We start from the raw sequence: 27,535 nt of genomic DNA on the forward strand, positions 1-27,535 counted from the left end.
CTCAGCTATTGCATGTAGAAAAACCCAAGAGATTATTAGTAAAGGGCAAACAACCAAACCTCACAGCCATCAAATACAGAAGTGTCTGGCTCAGCCAATACACAGAGAAACAAACAGCTGAACATCAAATTTACCAAACCGGCAAAGATTAACTTGGTGGCGTGGGAATAGCAAAACTCACTGTTGAGAGAGTACATTTTCTGTAGCTTTTCTGGAGGGCAATTTGGAAACACGTCAGGAGTCCTATCTCTTGATGTAATAGAGTTTATCCTAAGGAAAAGGTCAGAAATGTGTGAAGGTATTTAAGGAAATCCACAACAGGACTGTTTATAGCACTGGATTCTTTAATAGTGTAAAATTAAAGGTAATTTAAAATCCAACAATAGGGATATGGTTGAATAAACGGGTAGGTCCATGCTGTGCAGTGAGAAAAAGAAGAGGAGTCTTGATGAAATAGGAGATTTTGCATAGGAAAAAAAAAAAAAAAAGCATTTTCAGCTGCAGCCATATATGATCTTTGTGTAAAAAAACACGTGTACACACGCAGAAGAAGAAGAAAAAAAAGACGTAAGCAATGCTCCCGTGTTAACATTATCACTAAGGGTTAGGGTTACAGGTGATTTCCATGTTATCTGTACATTTTAGGTTTTCTAGGTTTTCTATACTAAACACACTGATTATCAGAGAATAAAAGCATTTTTAAATAGGGTTCTGCCAGACTTGCTAACCATCGAGCTCGGAGCCCTCTACTACCCAAGCAGGAAGCAGCCATCATAAATAAGATCTACAGTCATTTAGGAACAAAGTACGTTTATTTGCATTTGGGACTCTGAAGAGTTCTGTCTCTGCTGCCTGACCTCCTCCTGCCGCGACTCCTGGACCTAGAGGAGCTCTGGCTCCGGCTGCCCCGGGCCCGGCTGCGGTCCCTTTTTCTTCCTCTACTTCGTGAACTGTGCCTCTCACGACTCTTTGACATGTGTTTGTGAGACTTCTTCCCCCGGTGACTGCTTCTCCTTTTCCTCTCCGCTTCCCCGTTTCTCTTGTAGGAGTGGGAGGGACTAGGGCTCCGTCTCCTCCTGGGCCTCCCATAGTACTCATCGTGGTGGCCCGTCCTCTCTCTCCTCTCCGAGCCCTTACCAAAGGAGGAGCCAGTCCGATCGGGAGACAGGTAGATGTCTCTGTTAGCTTCCCAAAACTCATTGTTGGGATTCCTGAACACATGGAGAAAGTTGCAGTGTTTTCCTCGCGGGCACTGTTGTATCTCAAACAAACCTGCAACGGCACAGTGAGGAAACAGCATTTACTGCTGGCACTTTATCCTTTTTAGAGGGTACACTGCCGACGTTCGGACGCGACAGACCTATCTCCTCCTGCGCATTATTTCAAAGCAGCTTATATATAAATTGAATGTCATAGCTCTGGTTCCCGGAATTTCAAAAATACTCAGATGCTCTAACAAACAGCACCATGAACGGTAACAAATCAGAAGTTTTCATTCAGCCGAGAAGGCTGTTCCCCGACCGGATGAGGGTGCGGAGTGCAACCGAACAAATGGTGACCACATCGGGGGTTATTTAGGGTTTCACCCTTCCACAGATGGACAGTGTTGAGCCCTACTTAACGCTGAAGAACCAGCCCTTGGGAGTCCCTGTGACAGGGTGCTCTGACAGCATGGTGGTGGCAGGACAGGACTAGCGGCCAAAAGAGAGTCTATCAGAAGTGGAGCACTCGATATTTTCTTTAAGAAGAAGATGGTAAACACTGGCCTAGTGCTTTTAAATTTACCAAGTACTTTTAATATGGAAGATTTTGTCACAGGTGAAATCTATTTGAACAACTTAGAGATCCTCCTGAGGCTTTCAAACTTTTGTTTTTAAAGTCTGTAAATTCGCCAAATACGTAAAACAGTTAAAAGTGAAATACCTCCATGCCACACATTATATACAAAAAGTCAAAATCGATCGGAGTCCTAAATATAAGACATGAAACCATACAACTCTTTGAGGAAGACGTACAAGTAAAATCTTCACGACACTGGGCTGAGCAATGGATTCTTAGGTATGACACCAAAAGTACAAGCAAAAAAACAAAACAAAAACCAAAGCTAGATAGATAAAATGGATTTTATCAAGATTATAAACTTTTGTACTTCACAGGACACCATCAAAGTGAACAGACAACCCACAGAACGGGAGAAAACATTTGCAATCATATCTCCGATAAGAGGCTTGTCCGTAGAACAGATCAAGCACTCTTACAGCCCAATAATAAAAAGACAACCTAATTAACAATAGGCAAAGTATCTAAATAGACATCTCTCCAAGGAAGATACACAAATGGCCAATGAGGACACACAAAAAATGCTCAACATCATTAGTCACTAGGGAAAATAACAAAGCTGTTATTTTAAAAAAATAAGCAAAATAGTCTGCTGCGGGGGGGGGGGGGCAATGTCACACTCAGAAGTACCTCACTGAAAACACACTGGATTCCCAGGAACTGACAAAAATAACCTCCCTCAGGGAAAAAACAGTACCATCTCTTTCAGCCCACAAGCTTTCAAATTTTAGGCATAATGGTTCTTCTGCTTTTCAAAGCAAGGATCCTAAACTCTTTTTTTTCCCTTCAATAAATGGTTTTTAAGTGACAGCATCCATTAAGACCAGGCTGCCAAAGGTAAAGACTTCGTAAATTATAAATTTTTTAAATAAGAGGTTTTAAGCAGGCAAGTGTAAAGCCCAGAAAAGTAATGGGTAAGAAAAGTGCTCCCCTAAGGCATGGAGAGTTCCAGCTCTTTGCTTCCGGAGTCATGCAACAATAAATAGTTTGGCTAAGCCCAGCGGACAGAAATAAAAAAAATAATGAGGCCTTCAAAATTGTTGGCTACTCAAAGGACTGACTCATGTCTTGATTCAGCGGCCACAGTCTGATGAGTCAGTCTGACTAAATGTGCCCTGACCGGATCCTACAGCTATAATCAGTCTCCACTGTACAAAGCATGTCTTTCAAGCAAGGCAGGAAATGTTATAATGTTTTAGGTGGTAAGGATGGCAGAACATTCATTAGGGATAAAGATGGGGGGAAAAAACCCAGCTTGAGTGAGGGGAGCCCATGAGGAGAGATCACTTCCGGTCCTGCAACAAGGAAAAAAGGTGGCTTCCCACAAACACAACTCCTCAGGCTTCCTGAAGTTTCAAAGCCCAGGACAGAGGATGAGAAGATGGGAATTCTAGCCCCAACTCTATCGCTGATACACTGTTACCTCAGTCACCTCCTCCATGAAGTGACCCACAAGGTCTATTACAGATCGAAAATGTGAGCTTCTTTATATAACGACCTCTGCTCAGCTAGTCCGTGAGGCAAAAGCTTATGTTTCACCCCTTTAAAGGATTCTTTTTTGGGGGTGCCTGGGTGGCTCAGTCGGTTGAGCATCTGACTCTTGATCTCAGGGACGTGAGTTCAAGCCCTGCACTGAACTTTAAAAAAAAAAAAAAATTTTTTTTCCCCCTTAAGAATGTCCCTTTACACAACAGTGGAACCACTGGGGTAAAATCATTGTGTTGTATTTTACCACAAATTGCCATTTTCCATCGGGTCACTGGGCAGAATTCGCACTGAAGCTGCCGTCCCGCGTACCACCGGCCATTAAACAGAGAAAGGGCAGCTTGGCATTCTTCTTCCCTTTAAAAAAAGCCATAAATTAAAGGATGCCTTTTACGGTAACTTCCTATTACACAGATGACCCCTACTGTTAATTAACCTTTTTATTAGTTTACCGTAGGACCACCAAGTTCACTGCTTTTGTACTAGGGAGTCCTCGTGAGGGCATTCAAGGGCGTGAAGCTCACCACGTATTCAGGAATGCTTTTTACCAACCCTGCCCAAGGTTCCGAAGCATGGAAATCAGCCTGAGTCAAAGCTGCTTGAACCAAAAGCCGGGACCATTAAAAATGCAGCAGTGTTTACCATTGTCAGAGCCTCTCCTTTCTTAGCTAGGATTGCTATTTCTCTTATTACAATGGTTAGTTTAACCCATTAGCCAGAGCATGGCCCAGACAAACAGCAGGAGAATCAGAAATGATATACCAACTGCTGTGTTAGGGGCCAAACGCACACCGAGATTACATGGGGCTTCCATTTCTGGCTCTTTCAATGTATCCTTTTTCCATTCTCTATGCTAGTTACCCCTTTTCAGTTTGTATTTTAATTATTAAAACAATGTAAGTAAAAAAATAACCATTGCAAAAGATTCAAAACTGTGTAAGTATATAACAAATGAATTACAAATACATTTTCAAGTCCCTTCTCTATATATTTCTATCTCAGCTCTTAGTAGTTACATTTTTAAAAAATACCACACATACGAAAGCTATCTAGTGGGGAAAACCCAGACGGTAACATAATTACAACACTATACTGAGACAGAATGTGAAGACGTTTACGTTCAGAATACTTACGATTGATACTGAACATACACATTGCCCCTCAGATGAGGTTCCAAGTTGCAGCTGACCTAAGGAGCAATGAAGAATTTGATCATAAAAAAAAAAAAAAAAAAAAAGAAAGAAGGAAAAGAAACCCTGTGGCATCATAATGCGCTTTGTCCAAGGCGACACTACCAAAAGTAGTTCTCATTTGAGGATTCCAAAATCCAGCTACTGTACCAGTCCCAGGTCTATCTAAGGCTTCTGCACACAGCAGCGCTACAGGCCCCAACTACCTGATCCCTGCTGATCCAGATTCGTTTTTCACAGACATGAAGTGCTTCACACATACATAAAAATACAGAGAACAAAAATCAACCCATGTATCTACCACCCGGGTTCAACAATAACGCTTTCCATTTTTGACAAAGAGTGGTTAAATATGCAAAACATTAAAGACCCAGTTGAAAGCCTTCCATCCATTCTCCCTTCCCCATCACAGGGATGAGCACTAACTACCTTGAGGCTGGCGTATCCTTCACATTCCAAACGCAAACATACATACCAATGCACGTGCACCTATCTACACAGACACCAACACTCATATCCACATGTACACAGACAGGCATATACACACACATCATCCGCGTGCCATCGAATCCTACACATATTATGCACAGACGTGTCTATTATGAATACATGGGTATATTTACGTATACGTATGCAAAGAAACTTGTAAATATGTATTGATAAACAATGTACAGTATTGCTTTATACATTTAAAATTTTTACACAAATAATGTATATTTTACATTTTTTTCACAATATCATCACATAAACATAAAGACTCATTTTAACTGTACATTGAATATATCAAATTATCAAATTTACTTATCTACTCCTCTAATGATGACTATCCAAGGTGCTTCCCATTTTTCATCAACAAACAGTGCTGCAGTCAGCATTCCTGAACATGTCTCTGGGGGTAGCGGGATTTCTCTAGTATGCATAACCAGAGGAGTGTGCCAAGTATAGCTTATATGTACTTTCAACTTCACTAAGTATTGATCGACTGCTCTCTGAGGTGGTTTTACAAATTGACACTTCCTTGCCCACTCGTGGTATTAACAGAATTTGTAATTTTTTACCTGATAGGTGTGAATAATCTCATTTAATATGAACTGTTCTTATTACTAGTTAGATTGAACATTTGATCATTTGCTTCAAAAATGACAAATCTGGACACACAGATCAATGGAACAGAACAGAAAGCTTAGAAATAAACCCACAATTATATGGTCAATTAATCTATGACAAAGGAGGCAAGAATAGGCAATGAGAAAAAGACAGTCTCTTTTATAAATGGTGCTGGGAAAACTGGTCAGCTACATGCAGAAGAATGAAACTGGACCACTTTCCTACAGCACACACAAAAATACACTCAAAATGGATTAAGGCCCTAAATGTGAGACCTGAAACCATAAAGATCCTAGAAGAGAGCACAAGCAGTAATTTCTCTGAAGTTGGCCCTAGCAACATTTTTCTAGATCTGTCTCCTGAAGCAAGGGAAACAAAAGCAAAAATAAACTATTGGGACTACATCGAAATAAGAAGCTTCTGCACAGCAAAGGGAACAATCAACAAACTAATAAAAGGCAACCTACGGAATGGGAGAAGATATTTGCAAATGACGTATTTGATAAAGGGTTAATATCCAAAACATATAAAGAACTTCTACAACTCAACACCCAAAAAAACAAATAATCCAATTAAAAATGGGCAGAAGACATGAACATTTTTCCAAAGAAGATGTCAAGATAGTCAAGAGACACATGAAAAGATGCTCGACATCACTCATCATCAGGGAAATGCAAATCGAAGCCACAATGAGATATCACTTCACACCTGTCAGAATGGCTAAAATCGAGAAGATAAGAAACAACAAGTACTGGCGAGGATGTGGAGAAAAAGGAACCCTTGTGCACTGCTGGTGGGAATGCAAACTGGTGCAGCCACGGTGGAAAACACGATGGCGGTTCCTCAAAAAGTTAAAAAACAGAATTACCATATGACCCAGTGATCACACTACTGGGTATTTACCCAAAGAATATGAAAACACTGATTCAAAAAGATACGTGCACCCCTATGTATAGCAGCAGCATTTACAAGAGCCAGATTATGGAAATAGCCCCAGTGCCCATCGATAGATGAATGGGTAGAGAAGATGTGCATACAATATCCCTCAGCCATCAAAAAGAATGAAATCCTGTCATGTGCAGCAACATGGACGGGGCTAGAGAGTACAATGCTAAGTGAAGTAAGTCAGAGAAAGACAAATACAATGATTTCCCTCACCTGTGGAAGTCAAGACAACAAGGGGGAAAAAAGAAACAAAGTGAAAAACAGATTCTCAACTAGAGAACAAATGGATGGGTGAAAGAGGTGAAGGGGATTAAGAATACACTTATCTTGATGAACACTGAGTAGAGAATTCCAGAATCACTATACTGTACACCTGAAACTAACACTGTATGTTAACCATACTGGAATTAAATAATAAAAAGACAAATCTGATTTGTTTTTATTTAATGGTATAAGAAGGTCCTTGAATACTGATACAAATGTTTAGCTTTTATTTTCCAAATGAATCTACAATGTTACAAATTTGCTCTACAGTATTTTTGTTAGAGTATCCAGAAAGAGGCACAATCCATAATGATGGTTTGTAACACCGTGCTCAGCAGGAAGACTAATGATAGTTTATAACACCATCCTTGAAGTCTAAAAGGCTTCAGGAGGCCACGTCAGTTGCACCAGTGACCTTAGAGATCATTCAATCCAGGGGTTCGCAAGGACCCATTAATTTTCCATGATGAATTCAATGTTTTGGAACTTTTCCTACTAAAAATTTACCAAACAGCTTCCCACTTATAACTGTTAATGTGATTAGCATGAGCTTCGCTGATAAAATTCTAAACTGAAGCGGGGGGGGGGGGGGACCCAAGCCACACTGTGGCTAGCAGGTGCAGCCTGTTCTAAGTAAGGATTTCCACTAACCAGGTGGAAGTTCTGAAAGCAGCTCCATCACTGACTTCACAGAAGCAGTATTGTGTAGGGACCCCACAAGGGAAACCACTGATGGGGTCCAATTCCCCCCTTCTGGGATGAGGCAAAGGCAGGAAGAGGTAAAGTGACACATTCAAAAGCACGAGCTAGTCAAAGCATGCGAACTCCCTGGCCGGCCCTGCCATTCTAGTATCTGCTGCTTACGCTGAGCAGCAGTGTGAAGACCGAAAGGTACACGCAACAGAAACAAAAGGCAAAAGCGAGAGAGAAATTTTAAAAGATTTCTTTTTAGATTTTGAACTCAGGGGCTTCTGGGTGGCTCAGTCGGTTAAGAATCTGCCTTCAGCTCAGGTCCTGATCCTGCCCCGTGTCCGGCTTGAGCCCCGTGTCCGGCTCCCTGCTCGGCGGGGAGTCTGCTTCTCCCTCTCCTCCCTGCTCGTTGTCTCTCTTGCTATCTCTGTCACTATCTCTGTCTCTCTCTCTCAAGTAAATAAAATCTTAAAAAAAAATTGAATAAAAATTGTGAATTCAGGAGACAGAAGTATAACTTTGCATTTCGTGACTGCTGCTGGGTGCTAGCAGCCGCTCTGTTCCTGGCTGTTCCAGCTTTCCCCTGTCACTGCCGACTTGCAGGGAAAAAACTCACAATTGTATTCCTTTTTCTTTTTCCCCTTTCAAATTATGGGACATTTCCCCTATCCTAACAACGCAAAATCATTCCGGTCTGGATCCGATCAAGTCACCGAGTGGGAGCCTCAGGACGCTAGGATCCCACCCCCGGGGTCCTGTGAGCAGCTGCTAGGACCTCTGCCTTTATTCTTGCCTTGAGGAATGTTTTCCAGTAACTGTGTACTCTGAATGGCTCTTTTTCACCCAGTATGCTGCATCACAAGCCACGACTGAGAGTACCGAATGAGTAAAAACAATGTCAAAAAAAGGAATCAAGATTTCTGTTCTTGGGTAGCTCCAGAAGAGTAGGGACCTCGGACGGAAGGTGCAAGCAGGTGCCATCAACATCATGCAGCAAACTCAGTAAGCGAAGAGGTGTTGCACTGCGAACACCGGGGCTCTAGGTGAGACCCACTACAAAGGAAGGGAGGGGCTGCCTTCGCCATCACGTGCAGCCCCTAACTGAACGCTGGGATGGCTATCTGCAGGACCTTACGCGGCTCGGATTTCATGTAGTCCCTCTGCCGTAACTGGCAATGAGGGCTGGTGGAAAGGGAGAGACAAGGAAGTCACATTTACCGAGCGCCTGGGTGCCCAGCTTTGGACCAGGCACGGCGCCATCGCACATGCCCCGCCCAGGCACACAGCCTGTGCTCTAGCGCTCGTGTCCTCTAGGGCACTCTGGTGGAAAGTGAAGCAGTCCCCTTCTTCATGTGCATCGTGCACACCCACCTTGAACTGGATCACTTTCCCCACGTTCTTGAACTCGGGAAGCACGTCATCGTAGAAGTCCAGGAACTGCTGGTAGGTCTCCTCTTCACTGTACTCCAGGCTGGCATCCGGGTCATAGTCATCCCTCCTGCACTGCTCCATTCCAAACGTCGTGAACATGCTTTTAATAAGGAGTGTGGGGCTCGAGGATGGGAAATTGTGTTTACGTGAACACCTGCATATGAAAGGAGAACTTAAATGCAGCACTCCAAGAGTTAGAAATTACACACCAAAAGCTCCAAGCTTGGAGATAGAGACTCAAAGAACTTGCTTAGCTGCAAGATAATAAACGCCATCCACGTGTCAAATTGCAACACTTAACACTGCTCTAAGACTGACCAATATACATTTGCTCTAAAATGTAAAGTTGGGAATTACTTCCACGTTCATATGCCATTCAGCTGCCTTTTGATCAAGTTCACAAAGCCTTATATGTGTAAAAGCACAGGAAAAAAGGAGGCCCGCTGACATGGCAGATTGCGGTGGCAGGCATAAGGATACCCTATGTGGGAGTCGGGACGAAGGTGAGAACAATACAATCCTGGTTCTACACCATCTTCAAGTAACTCAGTGCTTAGAGAATACGGTAATGTGAGAGTTTCGAGCTAATGGAATAGTTCAATTTCACATATGTAACCGTAGCATTTTGTAGCTTTCATGGCATTTTCATACTTCTTACTCTGATCCTCGCAACCCATTAGGACAGTTGGGGCTAGTATTTTCCCCACTTTGCAAAGAGGGAAGCTGAGGCCTAGAGAAGCACACTTATCCAAGGCATATGGCTGGTTAGAGAGGGCCAAGAGATGGGAGTTAAACTACAGTCCAGCGCCTGTTCACTGTATGATATGATACATAGAATTCTTGTGTCATGAGGCAGCTAACCATTTTGAAGAACAATTCTCTTTTCATAGTTTAAACTGAACCAGGCCGTACCAGAGTCATTTAAATAAATCTCTTATATGAGTTTAATTTACCTCCCTCTCCAAAAACGAGGGGGAAAAAATGTAGTTCAAGGTTCCAAACTGTCAGATTCTCCTGATTAGGTTTCTGGTTAAAAAACTGGTTAAGACAAAATTTTTAGGAAAAAAAACAATCCCCAGAACTAAGGAAGAAAAAAAGCTCAAGAACAAGGCAAGCATTAGAAAAATCAATCACCTCAAAATGACTACGTTTCCCTCCTCCTCACTTTCCATGTCTAGGACACACATCTGCGCACCACGGGAGACAACACAGCGCGCCTCCCGCACACCGCACCCAGCTCCGAGCCGTGCGGTGTCCAGTCATGCGAGATGTTCTAGGCTCCAAAGGCCCCTCCTAGATGATTCAGTAGAGACCTCGTGATGAGATCCACCCTCCCAAGTACAGCTACCAACAGCACACAGAGTGAAAGTTCAAGCTGACTGCAAGTGTCAGCAGTGAATCAGAATCTTACACGGAGGAAGCACACACAGATTTTAAACAAGGAACCGATTTAACAGGGTTAAAATTCTGCTCCTGGGATTATTACATCAGAATGAACCTGGCTCTAGTTCCTAGGGTGTCAAACGAGCATCTGAGATTTGGAACAGAGCCCGAGTCCCTGTTTAGGGAAAATGCCCACTTGGCCTGGAGACAGTCTGTACAATCTGTGTATATTCAGGGCTAGCCCTACAGCTCCTACGGAGAAGTCAGCTAAAACAAGACGTATTTGGGAAGGCAATCTAAAGCTGTGAGAGCAAACCTGTGTGATTCCCAGAATCGCCTAGAAAGAACTGAGATTTCTCAGGTTCTGTTCCAGACCATCTGTTAAGACCTGAGGCTGGGGAACTGTATTTTCAGAGTAACTCCCCACTTGATCCTGAAGGTCAGCCATGTTTGGGAACCCCTGGTTTAGGCCATGCTATTTACTTATGATGCAGATACTTGAAGCAAGTAAAACTGCCGTGAAATCACATAGTAGGACATTACTCTAACCCAAGGTCAGCCAATGAACCGTGGGGTCTCCAGATGCCCCCTCAGGTAGAGCTAACCGACTACACCTCTTTTTCTCTTTCGAGGGAGCACTCGAGGTACCCACTACCTTGGTCCTTCACGTATTTCAAGTTACATGCTGAAATTGGGCTGCAATCATTTATTGAAGGTCCCTGTAAGAAACATTTTCAGGAAAATTATGTAAGCAGCTGTTCATAAAACATCTATCGAAGCTATCGTCCACCTCCTTCCTCAGTGTCTTTACGCAGTAGTCCACGGGAGAAACATTTAGAATCTGATGCCTGGAAAATCTCTGTCTTTCCAGAGACACCACGCATTCTTCCTTTTTGGTAAGAACTAAATCTCTGCCTGGGCTGTGTTAAACTCCGGAGCCAAGTGTACTACACACTCACAATAACTCCCTCTCTCCTCCTTGCCTTGCTTTCCATTTCTTTCATTACACTTGGTGCCGTACGTCATGAGCCCTCTTTCAGTCACTTCTGGAAACCAGGGAGTTCTGAATAACTACTCTGATAAGTAAGTTTTTACCTCTCATCAGTGATTATGTTTTCAGGAGGGGAAAAAACAACAACACAGAACTCCCTTCAAAGCTGTGACTCCCAGCAGGATCAACTCCAGAAAGGTTCTAGAATTGAACTGTAGACTAATGACAAAAAGCACCACCAAAGAAATGCTTAGGTGATGGAAGCGTGTCTGAGGTGACAAGCCTTAATAGAAAAGAACAGCTGTGTGATTCTGGAGCCAGTCGTTGTGGCTCTCCGGGAAAGGGGAACGGCTTCATCGTCTGAAGGGATGGTGCTGGACTTTGTAACTGCTCATTTCATAAAATTTGATTTCACAATTCATCACTTGAATGATGAAAATACCCAAATTGCTCTTACACTTTGAGAGCTGTGATGATGAAATTTCATATGCCTATGAAAATACGAAGACATGGTCACAAACTAATCTGCTCACTGTCACTATTTCCTTGGAATGACTCTCAAGGGTGGGTGGGAGAGCCTGGCAGCCCACTCTCCTTTCCACACACAAGCACGGTCCATTCAGACTTCCCTTCTCTCACTTATGCCCTTCAAAAGGAGAATTTAGAATCAGATTGGACCACAGTCTTAAAATTCAAGGAAATGTTAGAGATACATCATAAACAAGCAATCCTGCAGCCAGAAAACCTTAAATGCCATTTGGTTCAGCTACCCACACACATGTGAATTTATACTGGGTCTCAATTGTCTTTCACAGGTACCTCCCATGTCTTCTTCGGTGGGGGGTGTTTAACATCAATTATTAGTATTTCTTGATGAAACAAAGCATATGTTCAGGAAACATTTCTAAAGGTAAAAGCGAATAAAGTCTCTTCTCCTTTCCTTAGTTCCTAGTTCCTCAAGAGGAAACGTTCACTACTGACCACATCCTACGAATCCTTTCACAGGCTTTATACAACCCCAGCTACGAACTATAAAAGGAGCTACACGTCCTGCATTAGTGGCTCTCAGTCCTAGGGCGCCTGAGAAACACCCAAGGACATTTCAAAAGTAAGGCTGCCCAGGTCTTAGAGATTTACTCAACCTGAGGTAGGACATAATTTTTCAAAGCTTTCTAGAGGATTCTAGCGTGTACCTGGGTTGAGAAACACTGCTCTTAAAAAATACAAAAAGGCATGAGGGCATAACTTAAAAAAGAAAAATAAGAGGAAGAGAAAGTTTGTATTTCCAAACAAGGACATGAAACTCATGGCTTGGATAATTTTATGAATAAAATAACATGAGTGACAACATACAGCTTTCTCATTAAATACATATGAATTTGCCTGTTCATATTCCTTTTGGGATTAATAGGACCCTAAGAAATGCTTCGATCTCTTCTGCAGAATGCTTAGTAATCATTAGATTTCATCTTGGACAGATTCATTCACCTTTATGACTTATTCTTCTCCTCTGAGTTGTTCATTCATAAATAAGCCAAATGATAAATATCACCAATGCCTGGCATATTATCAAGTATTTAAATGTTTGCTAAATGAATGAAGACATCAACACTTAGTTCTCTACGTGAATGTCTTGTTTCAAAAAACACTAAGCCATGGAACGCCTGGATAGGTCAGTCAGTGAAGCGTCTGCCTTCGGCTCAGGTCATGATCCCAGGGTTCTGGGGTCGAGCCCCACGTTGGGCTCCCTCCTCAGTGGGGAGTCTGCTTCTCCCTCTGCCTGTTTCTCCCCCTGCTTGTGCGCTTGCACGCTCTCGCTCTCTCTCTCTCTGGCAAATAAATAAAGTCTTTTTTAAAAAAGGCAAAAAAAAACCCAAAAAACTGAGCCAAAGGAGGCAGGCAACGGAGTGTCTCCGAGAATAAGGGCAACCATAACAAAATGAAAATACCAGCGACCACTCAGGGCCGTGTCTGCCACATGCCTGCCATGGTGTCCGTGCTTGCCCTGTAGCCACTCCCTGCAGCCTCACTACTTTTCATCCCCACTGTACAGATGAGGAAACTAAGGCACAGAAGGCTTAAGTAACTTGCCCAAAGGGACAGCTGCTCAAGTCCGCTTCTGCTCCTCGGCTCTGTTCCTGAGTCAGAGCAGACAGAAAGAGAATGGGGAACTAGAATACTCTTCCTCACTCACTCAGGTTCTGTCTTTCACAGATATTCCTTTGGGCATGCCAATTTTTCAAAGTCTCTTTTGTGTAGTGTTGGCCACTCAAAAATAAATAAATAAATAGATAAATAAATAAAGCCAAGCTGCTCCGGTCTCTTGAAATACGTTCTTTCCCCATCCAAGTTGTCCCACGTGGACTCACGCAGGCACAGGAAGGAAACAAAAAGCACAAGATCTTCGTGACGCTGTGGAAGGAATGCAAGGGAAGCCCTGTGGGAGAGCTAGGCTGCACCCGCCCAGGGAACAGGTACTGGGGGGGCAATGCGACTGGAGAAGCAGCAAGACTGCAGCCGGCGCCTGAGCGGGAGCCTTTCCAACTCAAAAAGCTCCCAAAAAGAGAAATAAACAACCTCGACATTTTGATTCACTGAATTCTGACACGATAAAGCAAAATTAGTTACCTATCTCCAAATCTGCACGCTCCTGTTTTACTGTAGAATGGACAATTAGCTCGATCTTTCTCCATTATCCTTAAGTCCATGGGTGGTTCTGGGTTTTGCCAAGTGGCACCATTTTCCAACTGTTGAAAATAACCATGACTTTACTGGTGGTGTAAAAATCCATGACGAACTCAATGTTTAAAATGTATACAAATATTTTGGTCAAAAAAAAAAAAAAAGACTTAAGAATACACACATTTAGGTCAGAACAGGCAATCGAGACTTCACCAATAATCGTCCAGAGACATGCACTGTGTATTTCTTGGCTCCCAGTCACTGCCCATGAGCAGGCATCGCCGTGGCTACTGGGAGCAGTCACTGAGGTCTCCCTGCTGCCCATCCATTCCGGATGGGGGTCAGAGGACTTGTCAGGGACGCACCCCTGAGAGCGACGCAGGTTGCTCTGGGGCAAGTTCAGCCGTTTATTTTGGGGCAACAGCATGTGATGTTGCTCGCGCATTTTAAGGACTATAAATACGGACAGTCCACAGGGGGGCTTGACACCATTTGCTTTCATTCACCAAACACCTCTTGCTGCCGCCGCCGCTGCTGTAAAAATCACAGAGCTGCGAGTGGTTCTGATATTCACACGTGACCTACATAGCTTACCCCAAAATTAACATCACACCAGAGGAACGGTTTTTAAAGAAACGTTCCCTGCTCTCAAATTCTGAATGAAAGTTTTGAAAATACCTCATTTTCAGCCTGCTCCAGCATCTTCTGCACAGCTTCCTACAAATGGTGCAAACACAGGACTAATGAAAACGTGCAAGTCAGGAAAGTCACGTCTGGTTTCTCTGGTTAAGAAGCTCATGTGTAACAATTAAAAAAAAAGAAAAAAAGAAAAAAAGAAAACCACACACGCCAAAGGCTTCAGGTTCTCATTTGCTTTCTACAGCACAGATCTTCTGAAAAGCTTTCAAAGGACATATAGCTGAGAACGTTTATTCAAATAGGACATTTATTAGCTCCCATTGCAAAACACAGTCTTATAATAGTTTCAGTAACAGTAATATTTAGCATATTTGATCATATATACCACATTCTAACTTTCAAGATGAGAGAGATAGTATCAGTGAATTATTATATAATGCAATGTTTAGATCCAACATCATCAACACTTAACAGATGTTAAATTATGACATGAACAGTAGAAATTCAGGTTGATGAAAAATCTCAAACATTTCGGTAAGGCAAAGAAGTCTTGCAATATACCAGTAAATTCTGAGCTCACTGTCATTTAAACAAGTTTTAAATTATTCTTGACAGACTTCTCTTCCCTAGCCCCTTAAAGCATTACATGAAAGACTCCTGTGTCTAGCTGCTTACTTGAGAACGCTACCCAGTCACGTGGGGTCCTGGCTAACTTAACGTGCTCACCACACAGCCCTGGTTCTTCTTCACCCCCACCCACCTGAACGCCCCCCATCTCACTAACCAACGCTGCCATTCACTTGCCCGCTTGTTCGGACCAACAACCTACAAAGTAGAACCGGAATTCCTCTCCTTTCCCTTCCCCTCCCTGTCCATTCAGTCTACAAACCAGAGTCCCACTGCCTCTGCCTCCACACACCCCACACCTCGGTATACTTATCCTTACTAAGGACTCCTCTCATCTAAGCCACCATCATGTCCTATCTGGAACAGTGGCCTTCTAACTGGTCATTCTATTTTCACTCCTGTCTCCTTGGTGACTACTCCCCACTCTCTACCGTCCCCCTTCTTTATACAAAAGTTAGAATGATCTGGTAAAGGTATAGATGTAAATCAAATGAAGTCAAACCCTGCTTAAAAACCCTGCAGTGGCTTCCCATGACACTTAACATAAAACCCAAACTCCTCCTTCTGGTCCAGGAGGCCTTACATGATCTGACCCTGCCTACATTCCTGAACGTCCCCACTGCTCTCTCCTTTGGTCTCCAAGATCCAGGCACCCTGACATCTTTTCAGCTCCACTCTCAGGTCTCTTCCCTCTGCCTGGACCCCTTCTCCCCAAGATCTTTGTACTAAGGTATCAGCTCAAACATCAGCTCCTTGGACAAGTCTTCCCTGAACTATATCCCTACCCCAATCACTATCACACGACTCTTTGTATTTCTTTATAGCACTTAACATTATCTCATAGCACTTAAAATTATCTGTTTTGCTTATTTATCATCTGGCTCCCCCACCCAAAAAACTCAAGGAGAGCAGGGACTGTGTTTTTCACTGCTCTATCTCCATCTACTAGAAAAGTATCTAGCGCACAGCAGAAACATGCTTACAACCTACCTCATTTTACCTGCCTCTCCATAATGTCTCACCTGACTTCCTTTGAAACAAAAGCCTTAGCTTTTTTAAAAGAAGCCTTCGCTTTTCTCTGATGCCAGAAAGACCTCAATTGAGAACATTTTACTGTTAAAATGGGCATCAATTACTCTATAAAAAAAAAATGACAAGCTCCCAACAACTTCCCTGCCCCCTAAAAAGCTAGCATGGTCTCGCCTCATCTGTAACGCAATGCTCAAATGAGGGTGTTAAAAATTCACACTGGAGAGGCGCCTGGGTGGCTCAGTCGGTTAAGCGTCCAGCTCTCCCTTTTGGCTCAGGTCATGATCTCATGGGTCATGGGATCGAGCCCTGTGTCAGGCTCCATGCTCAACAGGCAGTCTGCTTAAGGATTCTCTCCCTCTACCTCTTCCCTTGCTCACGTACTCTCTCTCATATGTGCTCTCTCTCTCTCTCTCTCTAAAATGAATAATAAATCTTTAAAAAAAAAAATCCGCATTGGAATTAACTGATGACCTGAGACACAAAAAAACAAAGTTTGTGGAGGCTGCTTCTACCCTATCATGACTAGGGTATAAACAAATGCATTCTTCTCCATGATAACTACCCACTTGTATGCTATTCAAACTTGGGAATATGCTAGAAAAGATACATCCTGAGGAATCAGTCAAGGAATGATGAGCTGTGGGATCTTAGAAATAAATACACTGTGTTAAGGAATAGCAGCAAAATAAACCAAAGCAATCTGTAAAAGATCCTGAAAGATACATACATATACCTCATAGATTTTTTAATGAGTAAGTATGTGTTAGCTACAATGGCCTTTACAGCCAAGTTGGAAAGGAAGTCAAGACTTAGCAACAAAAAATATTTCCTAATTCCTCAATATTGGAGTTTCCGATTTTTTTCAGTTAATTCATTCTTGCTGACATGTTATAAGCAGTTAAATGTCTTATTAACTCAGTAAATGTGGACACGACACAAAATATTCTCTAAATGGGACAAGCCATATACAAAAGAACCTCAGAAACACTTTGGTGTGAATGTAAAGAGCTAGAGCAAAAAAACCATTTGCTCCAGGGGGACGAAGTGGAGAACAGGGGCCAGCAGCCTGTTTTTCAAAATATAACAATAGTTTTATTGGAACACAGCCGTAACCATTTATTTACATATTATCCATGGCTGTTTTCACGCCATACCAACAGAGTTGGATGCTTACAACAAAGACCATACACACCAAAAAGCCCCAAATTTTTACTCTCTGGCCTTTACAGGGAATTCTGCCAATGCCTGGTATAAAGGGGAAGACGGGTAGGTGAAGGAAAAACTTAAGGTATCTGCCACTGCACAGACCCAGAGAAGAGATAAGAGAACCTAGCGTGTATCTATACTAACCACAGGACGCTTCCTCGACAGGACCGCGAAGCGCAAACCCTGGTATGCCTACGGCTCATTCTTCAGCCCCATCCCACACCGTATCTGTGCACCAAGAGGATACGCAGTGCGTTTATCCTCCTGTGACAGGAATCACCTCTCTTTCTCTCTTCTCCTGTAGCTTCTGTTCCTCCTCTTCTCTCTCTTTTCTCTGCTGCTCTTCCCATTCTTCCTTTAACTTTCTCTTTACCGGAAAAAAGAAAGAGAAGGAACGGTAATTCTTGTCACTCGCTTTTTAAAAACACTGAACACATGGGGCAGATAAATGAAAAACTTTACCACTGGTAAAATGGGTACTACCCATTTTTTTTTAAGTTCAAGATCTGTAACTCTTACTGAGAGTTATTTTGGTTAACTAATTAGTTAACTGGCCATCTGATTAATATCATACCTCTTGTTCTTCCTGCCGTTTTCTAGCTGCCTCTTCCTTTTCCTTCTTTCTTCTGAATTCTTCTTGTGCCTTCTGCTCCCGAAGCAACCACGCCTCATGTAATTTTTGCCTACAATGTAATGATGTAATCAAATAAAAGAAATGAGCACGGGGCGCCTGGGTGGCACAGCGGTTAAGCGTCTGCCTTCGGCTCAGGGCGTGATCCCGGCGTTCTGGGATCGAGCCCCACATCAGGCTCCTCCGCTATGAGCCTGCTTCTTCCTCTCCCACTCCCCCTGCTTGTGTTCCCTCTCTCGCTGGCTGTCTCTATCTCTGTCGAATAAATAAATAAAATCTTTAAAAAAAAAAAAAGAAATGAGCACTAGTTTACAATTACATACACACAATGATAGCAAAATGACATATTTGGGAATGATTAAGCTATGACGAAAGGTATTTTCAAGAAAGTAGTTAAGTGGAGGGTAAGAGGAGCAGAAGATATGAGTAGGGATCTTGGAAAAGCACTCTGTCTCAGTAGCTCTCTTCCTAGAGGGTAAGAGCTGAAAATCCCTACATTTCCTATCTGTGACATCTTTTACATAGAACAAGGACACTACAATTTTCCCTTCAGGTTGACCATCGGGATGTTTAGGTGTCAATAAGGATGCCAGCAAGTCTCAAGGCACCATCTAGCTTTTCATGTTCAGAAGGTCCTACCCCTGGGGCGCCTGGGTGGCTCAGTCATTAAGCGTCTGCCTTCGGCTCAGGGCATGATCCTGGAGTTCTGGGACCGAGCCCGACGTCAGGCTCCCTGCTGCTGGGAGCCTGCTTCTTCCTCTCCCACTCCCCCTGCTTGTGTTCCCTCTCTCGCGGGCTGTCTGTCAAATGAATAAATAAAATCTTAAAAAAAAAAAAAAAAAGAAGAAGAAGGTCCTACCCTGCCTCTTCTATGCATTTTACAAGTGGTCCCTGAGAGACCGTGGCACTAGGAAAACCTCTGCCACCCTGTATCTTTGCACCGCTCCTCTACACAGTTAAGAGTCTGCCGTGGCTTGCCCCAAGCACATGAACTGCTCAAAGAAGGGAAATAAAACTCTGAGCATGTTTTAAAATAAAGGAAGCTACGGGTTTTAAGATGACAAGGAGTTATACGAATAAATTAACAGGTGTCTAGTTTATTTTTAAAAATGACCAATTACAAACAGTGATGTTATCTTAAAATGGCAAGCATCTCAGACATCCAATACCACAAGTTTCTAACTGAAAGATAGGTTACATTTCTTTTTCTTCTCCTTTTTTTTTTTTTTTTTTTTTTAAGATTTTACTTATTTGGCAGAGAGAGTGAGTGAGCGCACAAGCAGGGGGAGTGGCAGGCAGAGGGAGAAACAGACTCCCTGCTCAGGGAGCTCCACATGGGGCTCGATCCCAGGACCCTGAGATCATGACCTGAGCTGAAGGCAGATGCTTCACTGACTGAGCCACCCAGGCACCCCATGATGGGTTACATTTCAAAAGTCAATAGGGTGTTTAGAACGTAGGTTGCATTTTCCCACTGAATTTGGAAAAAGGAAGTGAAATATGAGAAACGGTTCTGTATTACTTCAGCAACATTAGGCGTTACATAAGGTTTTATGTACAGCCTGGGGAACCTATTCACAATTTCGAGTGCCCTATGGGAAAAGACATTCCATCTCCAACTACACATTGCAGGAGCACATCTTTCCACCACGGTAGAGGTCGGCACACCGCATCGGTCCACAGGCCTGTGCACGTTGTGGCTTAAGTACAGATGTTTTGGTGTGCAGAACTCTGACTTAGGAGTCTTTTGAGGAACAAATTAATTGCATATAAACCAAACCAAAGCCCATCTAAATCTAAGACCTCAAAAGAGTCAACGGTTACAAAGTTTCAACTTCTCTAACTTGCATATACTGTTGAGTAGCAGAACTGGAGAACTGCGGCTCACACAGCTCCATCACACCCCGGCACTGGGAGGACTGGAGGACCGGCTAGCATGGCTTCCAGCAGTGGCAGGCTGTGCCCTCAGGTTGACCCCAGCCCCTCCTCCCTGCCCATTAAAACGCCCTCGGAGAAAGCTCAAAGCTGCCAGGAAAATGCACTATCTGCCCTAGCCAACACAGGAACAGAGATAGGCCCCTGCCCTCGCCTGCTTAGCGCATTTACTAAAAACGGCTTATAATTGTGACTAGGCCTCTCTCAAGGACCTGAGAGCCATTTCTTGGAAATGTAATCTTTAAGAAGAAGGCCCCCGTGTCTCAGTGTCTGTGAAAGACTAGAATCCTAACTTCCCTAAGTGCCTAACAGACGCAGCTGGCCTAGTCACATTTACCCGGACCAACCCTCTGTACTTCCTTCCCTCACTAATTCCCCTGCACTCCTCCCCTCACTCCCGCCCCCCCTTGTAAAGGGGCCAATCGCCCCTGCACAAATCAGAGTGGAGCTCCGCTCTTTCCCCTACAGCTCTTTCCCCTACAGTGGGGAGTAACGCAATACAATCTGTTCTCGCCACTTTAACGTCTGCCTGTGTTATTCTCTGATGCTAGACATGTGTTTTAAGGCAGTACATAAAGCCAGACAGTGTTTCCACAGAACTAATCCTCCTGCTTTTCAACAACACACTATTATGCGACTGGGACAGAACAAAGATCAAAGGAACATAAAGATCTGGTTATCTGATTTAAAGAAGCACCTCAAACTCAATGGGAAAACAAAAAAAACCGACCCCTATTTCATACCATATATATCTTCATCACAACAGAAATCTCTAACAACCAGTTATTACAGCATCTCCTATCTACTAACACTATGTTAAGTGCGTATACTTGCCACCTCGTTTCATCCCCCCACTTCCATGAGGGAGGTACTAGGATTGATTTTATTTCCATTTTATCTCCATATTTAAGACAAGGAAATTGAAGCTTAGAGAGATAAACAACATGAACACAGCTAATAAGTGGCAGGGCCAGGACCAGAATGCAGCTCTGGCTCAATCGACTGCACGTTCTCAATCACTACTACATTTTCTTTTGGCATTTTGCTGATTGTGCCTCTTTATGTGCTTAGGTGGAGAACAGGACTGAATTCCATGCAAAGCAGCAACAGTCCCTACTAAACATGCCACTAAATAGCTACAGAGTGTCTATAAAGTTTTTTTTACTCCTTTTAAAAATAGGTTTTTATTGTGGCAAAATAGACACACCATAAAATTTAGGATTTTAACCATTTTTAAGTGTACAGTTGAATAACATTAAGCACATTCACATTATTGTGCACCGTTTGGGGAAAAAACTACCCCCTGAAATATACTAAGAGAGAAAAATAGAAGATTTTCATCATCTTGGGACGGAGGAGGCCTTTTATAGCCCACACCATGGTCAGATATCATGATGAAAGTTGATGACATGAAAATCAAATTATGGTAATGCCATAAGCCATGTTAGGACTGATGACAAATGAGAAAAACATACATCACACATATGACCGATAAAGGACGGATATCCTTAATCAGTAATAACCTTGCTTACACAACAAACTTAAAATAATGTATCCCAAAAGAGAAAGGTGGAAGACTTAAGCAATCTAAAATAGGTAATAAAATTTATTAAAAAATACACAAACTTTACTAAGAAATGAACATTTGAAACAATGAAATGTGGGATGCCTGGGTGGCTCAGTCGGTTAAGCGTCAGCCTTTGGCTCAGGTCATGACCCCAGGGTCCTGGGATCGAGTTCCGCATTGGGCTCCCTGCTCAGTGGGAAGCCTGCTTCTCCCACTGCCTGCTACTCCCGTTTGTGCTCACACGTGCATACTCTCTGACAAATAAATAAAGAAAACCTTTAAAAAAACCAAACAACAATGAAATGCAACTTTTCACGATAGTTTTAAAACTTGATGCCTGGTGTGAGTGAAGAAGGTATGGGGATACAGGCCCCTCGATTCACTGCTAGAAGGGCTGCAAACTGGGGTGCCCCTTCTACCCAACCATCGACATTTTACGTGTACTTATCCTTTGATCCCAATAATTTCATTTCTAGGCATTTTCCTGAGGAAATAATAGGACAATTACCAAGGATATATAAGCATGGATACTCATGGCACCTTTTTATAGAATTGTAAAAATATCTGAGTATAAATTAATAGTAAATACTAGGAAATAGGAAGTTCACAGTAAATAGTAAGTGAATGTTATTTAATAGTAAATAACCCGAATGTCCATCAGTAGAGAACTACAGATTATGAACCAAGAATAAATTATGATATAAAAAATAAATAAACTTTAAAATAAATAAATAAATAAATAATATATTATGCTACATCCATACAATGGACACGATGTTGCCACCAAAATGGTTGAATTAGGTATGTGAATCAATACTGAAATACAGGTCCTATGTTAAGCAAAAAAAGCAATTAAAATGCATAAATAACCTCCCATTATAGACATAAACACACAGTACATCTACACTCTTACATTTTTAACAGTGGCTATCTTTGGGTGTGCTGAATTCATTGAAGCTCTTTCACTCTTTAGACTTACTTTAATTTCTTTTTCAAAACATTTTCAAATTAGCAAAAATAGTGAAAAATACTCCCATTTAAGAAAAATGAGAACATCTAATTTTAGTCTGTCAGGTGGCGATTTAAATATTTTATACAGGGTTATAAGACCTGTTTTGTATAAGGTGTTATAAAGAAGACCTGTACTAGTTCGTAAAGACTTATAATATTTATTTTTAAAATTTTTTTCTTAAGTAGGCTGGGCATGGAGCCCAACACAGGGCTTAATGTCATGACCCTGAAATCAAGACCTGAGCTGAGATCAAGAGTCAGATGCCCAACCAACTGAGCCACGCAGGCGCCCCAAGACTTATAATATTCAAATAAAACAACTGGGTTCATGAGGAAGTGCTCCGATTACTGCTGACCTCTCTATCTCCAACAGCTTCTCTTCTTCCAGGTGCTGTTCTTCAATAAAAGCATCCTCCTCCTCCTTCTGTGAGAGTCCTAAGGAAATTTAAATGTTTTATTAAACAATCTGAATATTGTAAAACCTCGGTCAATGATTCAGGGGTAAAAAAAAAGAAAATCTAATCTTTACAATTATGGTACGAATCTGTTTTTAAAGCCTTCTAATAAGGGCTCCAACCAACCAAATTTGAAACAATTTTGAAACCCAAAAAAAACAAAAATGGTAGATAACACATTCAATTGAAAAAATTAATTGACGGTTCCACAGTGATACTCAAAAAAGTGGCGGGGTATGAAAAGGAACATTCATCTTTACAGAAGAATGGCAACTAAAAAATGTAGAAAGACTTAAGTAGAAAAGTCATCATTTTTGCAACCCCCACTGTAAGAACCGATTTTTAAAAAAATTCTAAAAACAGTGGATGAAAGCTTGATGGGAAGAAGATATTTACTTACACCATTTCAAAACATCAGCTCACAGATGAGTACTAATTACAAAGGGGAAACATCCTTTACAATGGAGCCATCTGACTGGTAACACTTTGACCACCCGTAGCAATACTAAGAATGGAACGACCTGACATTATAGGTCCCCTGATGTGTGCAATGAGAGGTATACAGCATCAGCTTTGTAGTATTTGCCATAAGGAGTGTAACCTGAAGCTTATCAGGAGAAGACAGGCTAATCCAGAATGCAGGGTATTCCACCAGACAAGTGGCGTGAACTTTTCACAATCATCAGTCTTGGTTTGGGAAAGTTCAAGTATGGCCTGCATATCACACCATTGAATTACTGTTCCTTTACATGGCAGCAAGTCTGATATTATGCTCCTTATTCTAAGGAGACTCAGGCTAAAGTATGTAGAGGTGAGAGATCATGATCTCTGCAACTGACAGGCAATGAATTCAGAAAAAATATGTACATATGTATCTATCTATATAGGGAATAAGGCAAAATGTTAACACTGGCAAATCTAGATGATGTGTTCATGGATATTTATTGTACCATTTTCAACTTTCTGTACACTGGAACATTTTCAAAAAGAAGATGGGAAAATATTTTTAATATAACTTACTATATAATAATACATATATACATAATATAAAATCCTATTCAGAATTTATATTTGGGGGGAAAAAGGAGGAAAACTGAAGTGATCCTAAGGAAATATAAAAGAAGATCTCAGGCTTAAAGGAAAAAGATTTTCTATCTGTCGCATATGTGGAGTTTAGGTCTAATCAAAGGTACACCCAGTTCTAGGTAACTACAATTTACTTTTCTTATGTAAATTTCATTATTTCAGCACCTGAAATTAAAATAGGTTAAAAAAAAAATGGGATAAGTTCTAACTCACACAGAATAAAATCTAATTATTCAGATTATTAAATGAGCTAATGTAAATAAAGGGCCTTCCGGAGAACCTGGCACAGGAGCTATCACTGACTTACAGAGGTATGCCCATAGCATTTGCTCAATACGTACAATGAAATATATGCAAGGATACATATAAGTATAGTATACTTAATTGTATCATACATATAACTGTATAAATTGGAATCAGGCTACTTGCTTTTCATTCTTAACGTCACCTTAATTTCTGACAAGGCAGCTCATTTCAGGCTATTTCGAGTAGAACTGTATGCTGAAGAGGCTACCTGTAAATGAGAGGTCAATATTCCAGAAATTTCTACCACTCATTTTCCAATTCACTCTTACGAGCAATTCTTACAGACTATTTCCCTATTCTAGCCTTCTGGGTGTTGTCTGCCCATCCAATGTGTGCTACAATGAACAGCAGTGTTTGGCAGGCCACACTATTCATGAAGCACCACTAAGAATTAGGAGTTGGAGTGGGCCAAAGTAGGAGCAGTAGTCCAGAGACAAATGCTTAGACTTGGATCTGCCATTAACCATATAATCCTGACCAAACCAGTAACTGCATCCTCCAACTGACTAAACTGCCAAAGAACATGATCCACCCGCCTCTCCACAAAGGCTCACTCTGAAAGCACTTCTCGAAGTCAAAGAGGGGGAAATTCAATGCAATAAAAACTACAGCTCTAGGATTTAAAAGAAGGGAAAAAAAGATTAAGAAGTTAAAAAAAAAAAGGTATATTGGAAGAAAACAGGTTAAGTAAACAAAGGTAGCTGAGACTGTTAAGGGGGGGGGGCGGAGACAGACACCAAGGGCATCAATAACTCCAACCCACCCTGGTTTTTCCTTTTATCCTTGATGCTTGTCCTGCCTTAAGTAGTCCGGTTTTGAATAAAAGATGCTAACAAAAGCCACGCGTAAGCAGCCTGCTCCTCCCATTCTAAATACTCCAAGTACTGCTACTGAAAATAATTACTGGGCAACTCCAAAGGTAAATAAAATGTCTACAGTTATGTTTCACAAAGCTAGAGCATACTGGTTACTTGAGGCCCTTGCCACGGACCGCAATAATTGTTTAGATACATTTTTGCAATGTATACAAATATCAAGTCATTACAATGTATACCCAAAACTAATGTGTCAATTATATGTCAAAAAAAAAAAAAAGTGTCTGAAGGTCCGCCTGGATAATCTGGATGGCAAACATTATAATGTAGTACTGCTGTGTGATTTCAGTGCTTCCATCTGCATTTATAACTAATATATAATTTTATAAGTTAGTACTAATTTTATTGTATTAAACAGGCAGGTTTAATATGTATTTGTATTTGTTAGATTCTGTCATGTAAAGGACAAATGACACCACAGCCAGTACAGATGAAGGTGCCACAGTACTTTAACAGGAAAAAACAACTACTACTAAATAACTACAGGGCAACAGTAGTGGCACTCCCAACTCCAATCGGTACCATATTCATGCTGAAAGCTTGTTTCACATCATCCCTAACATTACATTGATGTAGATTTGAATTTTACTGGATGTGTAATTTCACTTGGTTTTATAATCTTGTACATATATTGTTTTATACTCAAAAGTTTCATATCTGGTTTTATGCATATATATATTTTTTAATGGTATTAATAATAATTTGAGTCAGCAGAGGGTCTCTTGTATTACTCAAGTTTGAGAAAAATTTGCAAAATGTCTAAACCCCTCAAGTACTGCTGGTTTTACAACGGAAAACATTCGCTGAATACTTACTATGTGCAAGGGCTGTGCTAGCTGCTGTAATTCATGATGCCTGCACCTGTAATATCAGATACTTCATAAATACTTACATATAATCAGTGGTTGATTCACTATGACCTTTTTCCCCCTCTTTAGTACGTTAATATCGTTTCTGAAGTGGGTCTAGCATAACTTTACTTGGGCGGCAGTAGCCGCCGTAAATTTTTCGGCAGATAAGTACTTGGCTTCCTTCTGAAACTGGGGCTTCAAGTTACAACGGGAGCGGAGAGAGCAATTTCATATACAGAAAACAGGCTGGAGTCGGTTACCTGAGTCCCTCAATCGAGCCAGTTCCTGCCGTCGTTTCTTTCGTTTCGCCTTCTTCAGGGCGGCCCTGTACTTTTTGTGGCTGGAAGATTGAAACAGGCACACACCAGCGTCAATTGATCACACCTGCGGCGCTGTCTGACTGCCACCCTCCCCCCGCCCCGCCACAACCCGCCGCGCCCAGTGACAGGAAATCGCTCGGTGCCCGGGAGTGAAATCTTGCTTCCCGGGTTTTCATTACGGAACACGCGTTTACTATCGCCTCACCACTCCACGACCAGATGGCAGGTCTTTTCCATCCCGTCACCTGTTCCCCTCCTCGCCTCCCTGAACCCACAGACGTCCGTGACAGTCCGGGGCGCACCCCCGGGAAGAACTCGAGCAGCCGCAGTGGCTCGTCTGGTTGGCCCAGCTCCCCGTTCCTTCCTGCTTACACATCCTCCATGTCCAGCCTCGGTCAGCTCTGTCCTCTTCTCGTCGGCTCGTCGCCCCCAGCCCAGCTTACCTTGGTTTCTCCGGAAACATAATCTTCTCGGGCGCCGCCATTTTGCCAGAGCCGCCACGCCCCCCCACCCCCCCAAGAGTTGGCCGGAAGAGGCGGGTTTAAGAACAAGGGCGCGGCCGCGCGCAGGCGCCGCGGGAACTCTAGGGGCGGAGGGGAGCGCGCCTCCTCCCGGGAGGAACAAAGACGGAAGATTGGAGGTTCCGGTAGGCGGCTAGTCTTCCAAAACTCTACACAAACAAATGTCCCCTTCCCGAGAATTCGTACCCCTCCCTGAAAGTAATTTTTCCTCCCATTGCCTTATCACTATCTGCCCCCACACCGTAGTTGTCTGTCCTGTGGTCAGGAAGTTAAAGTTACACTTCTTCCTCATCCACTCAGGAGACCTCGTCCCACGCACAGTCACTCGCCTAGCTTTCCAGGCCGCCTAGTCCAGGCTCCGCCTTATTCTGCGTTTCCACCTATCAGCCCCTCAGACAAACTCCGGAGTCTGCCCCCTTCCATTCACACTTGCCACCTCTATAGAGAAAGCCAACACCTGCACTGC

At 42.4% G+C, this 27,535-nt stretch overlaps 1 protein-coding gene across 2 annotated transcripts; it reads right to left on the bottom strand.

Moving 5' to 3' along the window:
• Window positions 1–473: 473 nt before the first annotated feature.
• ZRSR2 (zinc finger CCCH-type, RNA binding motif and serine/arginine rich 2) lies at window positions 474–27,431 on the bottom strand. 2 transcript variants are annotated; one of them, XM_087859612.1, is made up of 11 exons: window positions 26,921–27,431; window positions 26,489–26,568; window positions 23,012–23,090; window positions 18,086–18,194; window positions 17,792–17,878; window positions 14,686–14,724; window positions 13,954–14,072; window positions 8,892–9,105; window positions 4,458–4,513; window positions 3,572–3,681; window positions 474–1,272 (listed from the first exon to the last, which is right to left on the bottom strand). In XM_087859612.1, exons 1-11 carry the CDS (start codon window positions 26,929–26,931, stop codon window positions 812–814), a joined length of 1,365 nt encoding a protein of 454 aa, XP_087715738.1. In that variant the 5' UTR covers window positions 26,932–27,431; the 3' UTR covers window positions 474–811. The 2 variants fall into 2 exon arrangements, with proteins under 2 accessions (XP_087715738.1, XP_087715737.1); XM_087859611.1 differs by having other exon boundaries at window positions 26,992–27,429.
• Between the last annotated feature and the right edge of the window lie 104 nt (window positions 27,432–27,535).

Source organism: Ursus americanus, chromosome X (assembly GCF_024610735.1).
Source record: "Ursus americanus isolate L20-20 chromosome X, mUrsAme1.1.p, whole genome shotgun sequence".
Taxonomy (NCBI): Eukaryota; Metazoa; Chordata; class Mammalia; order Carnivora; family Ursidae; genus Ursus; species Ursus americanus.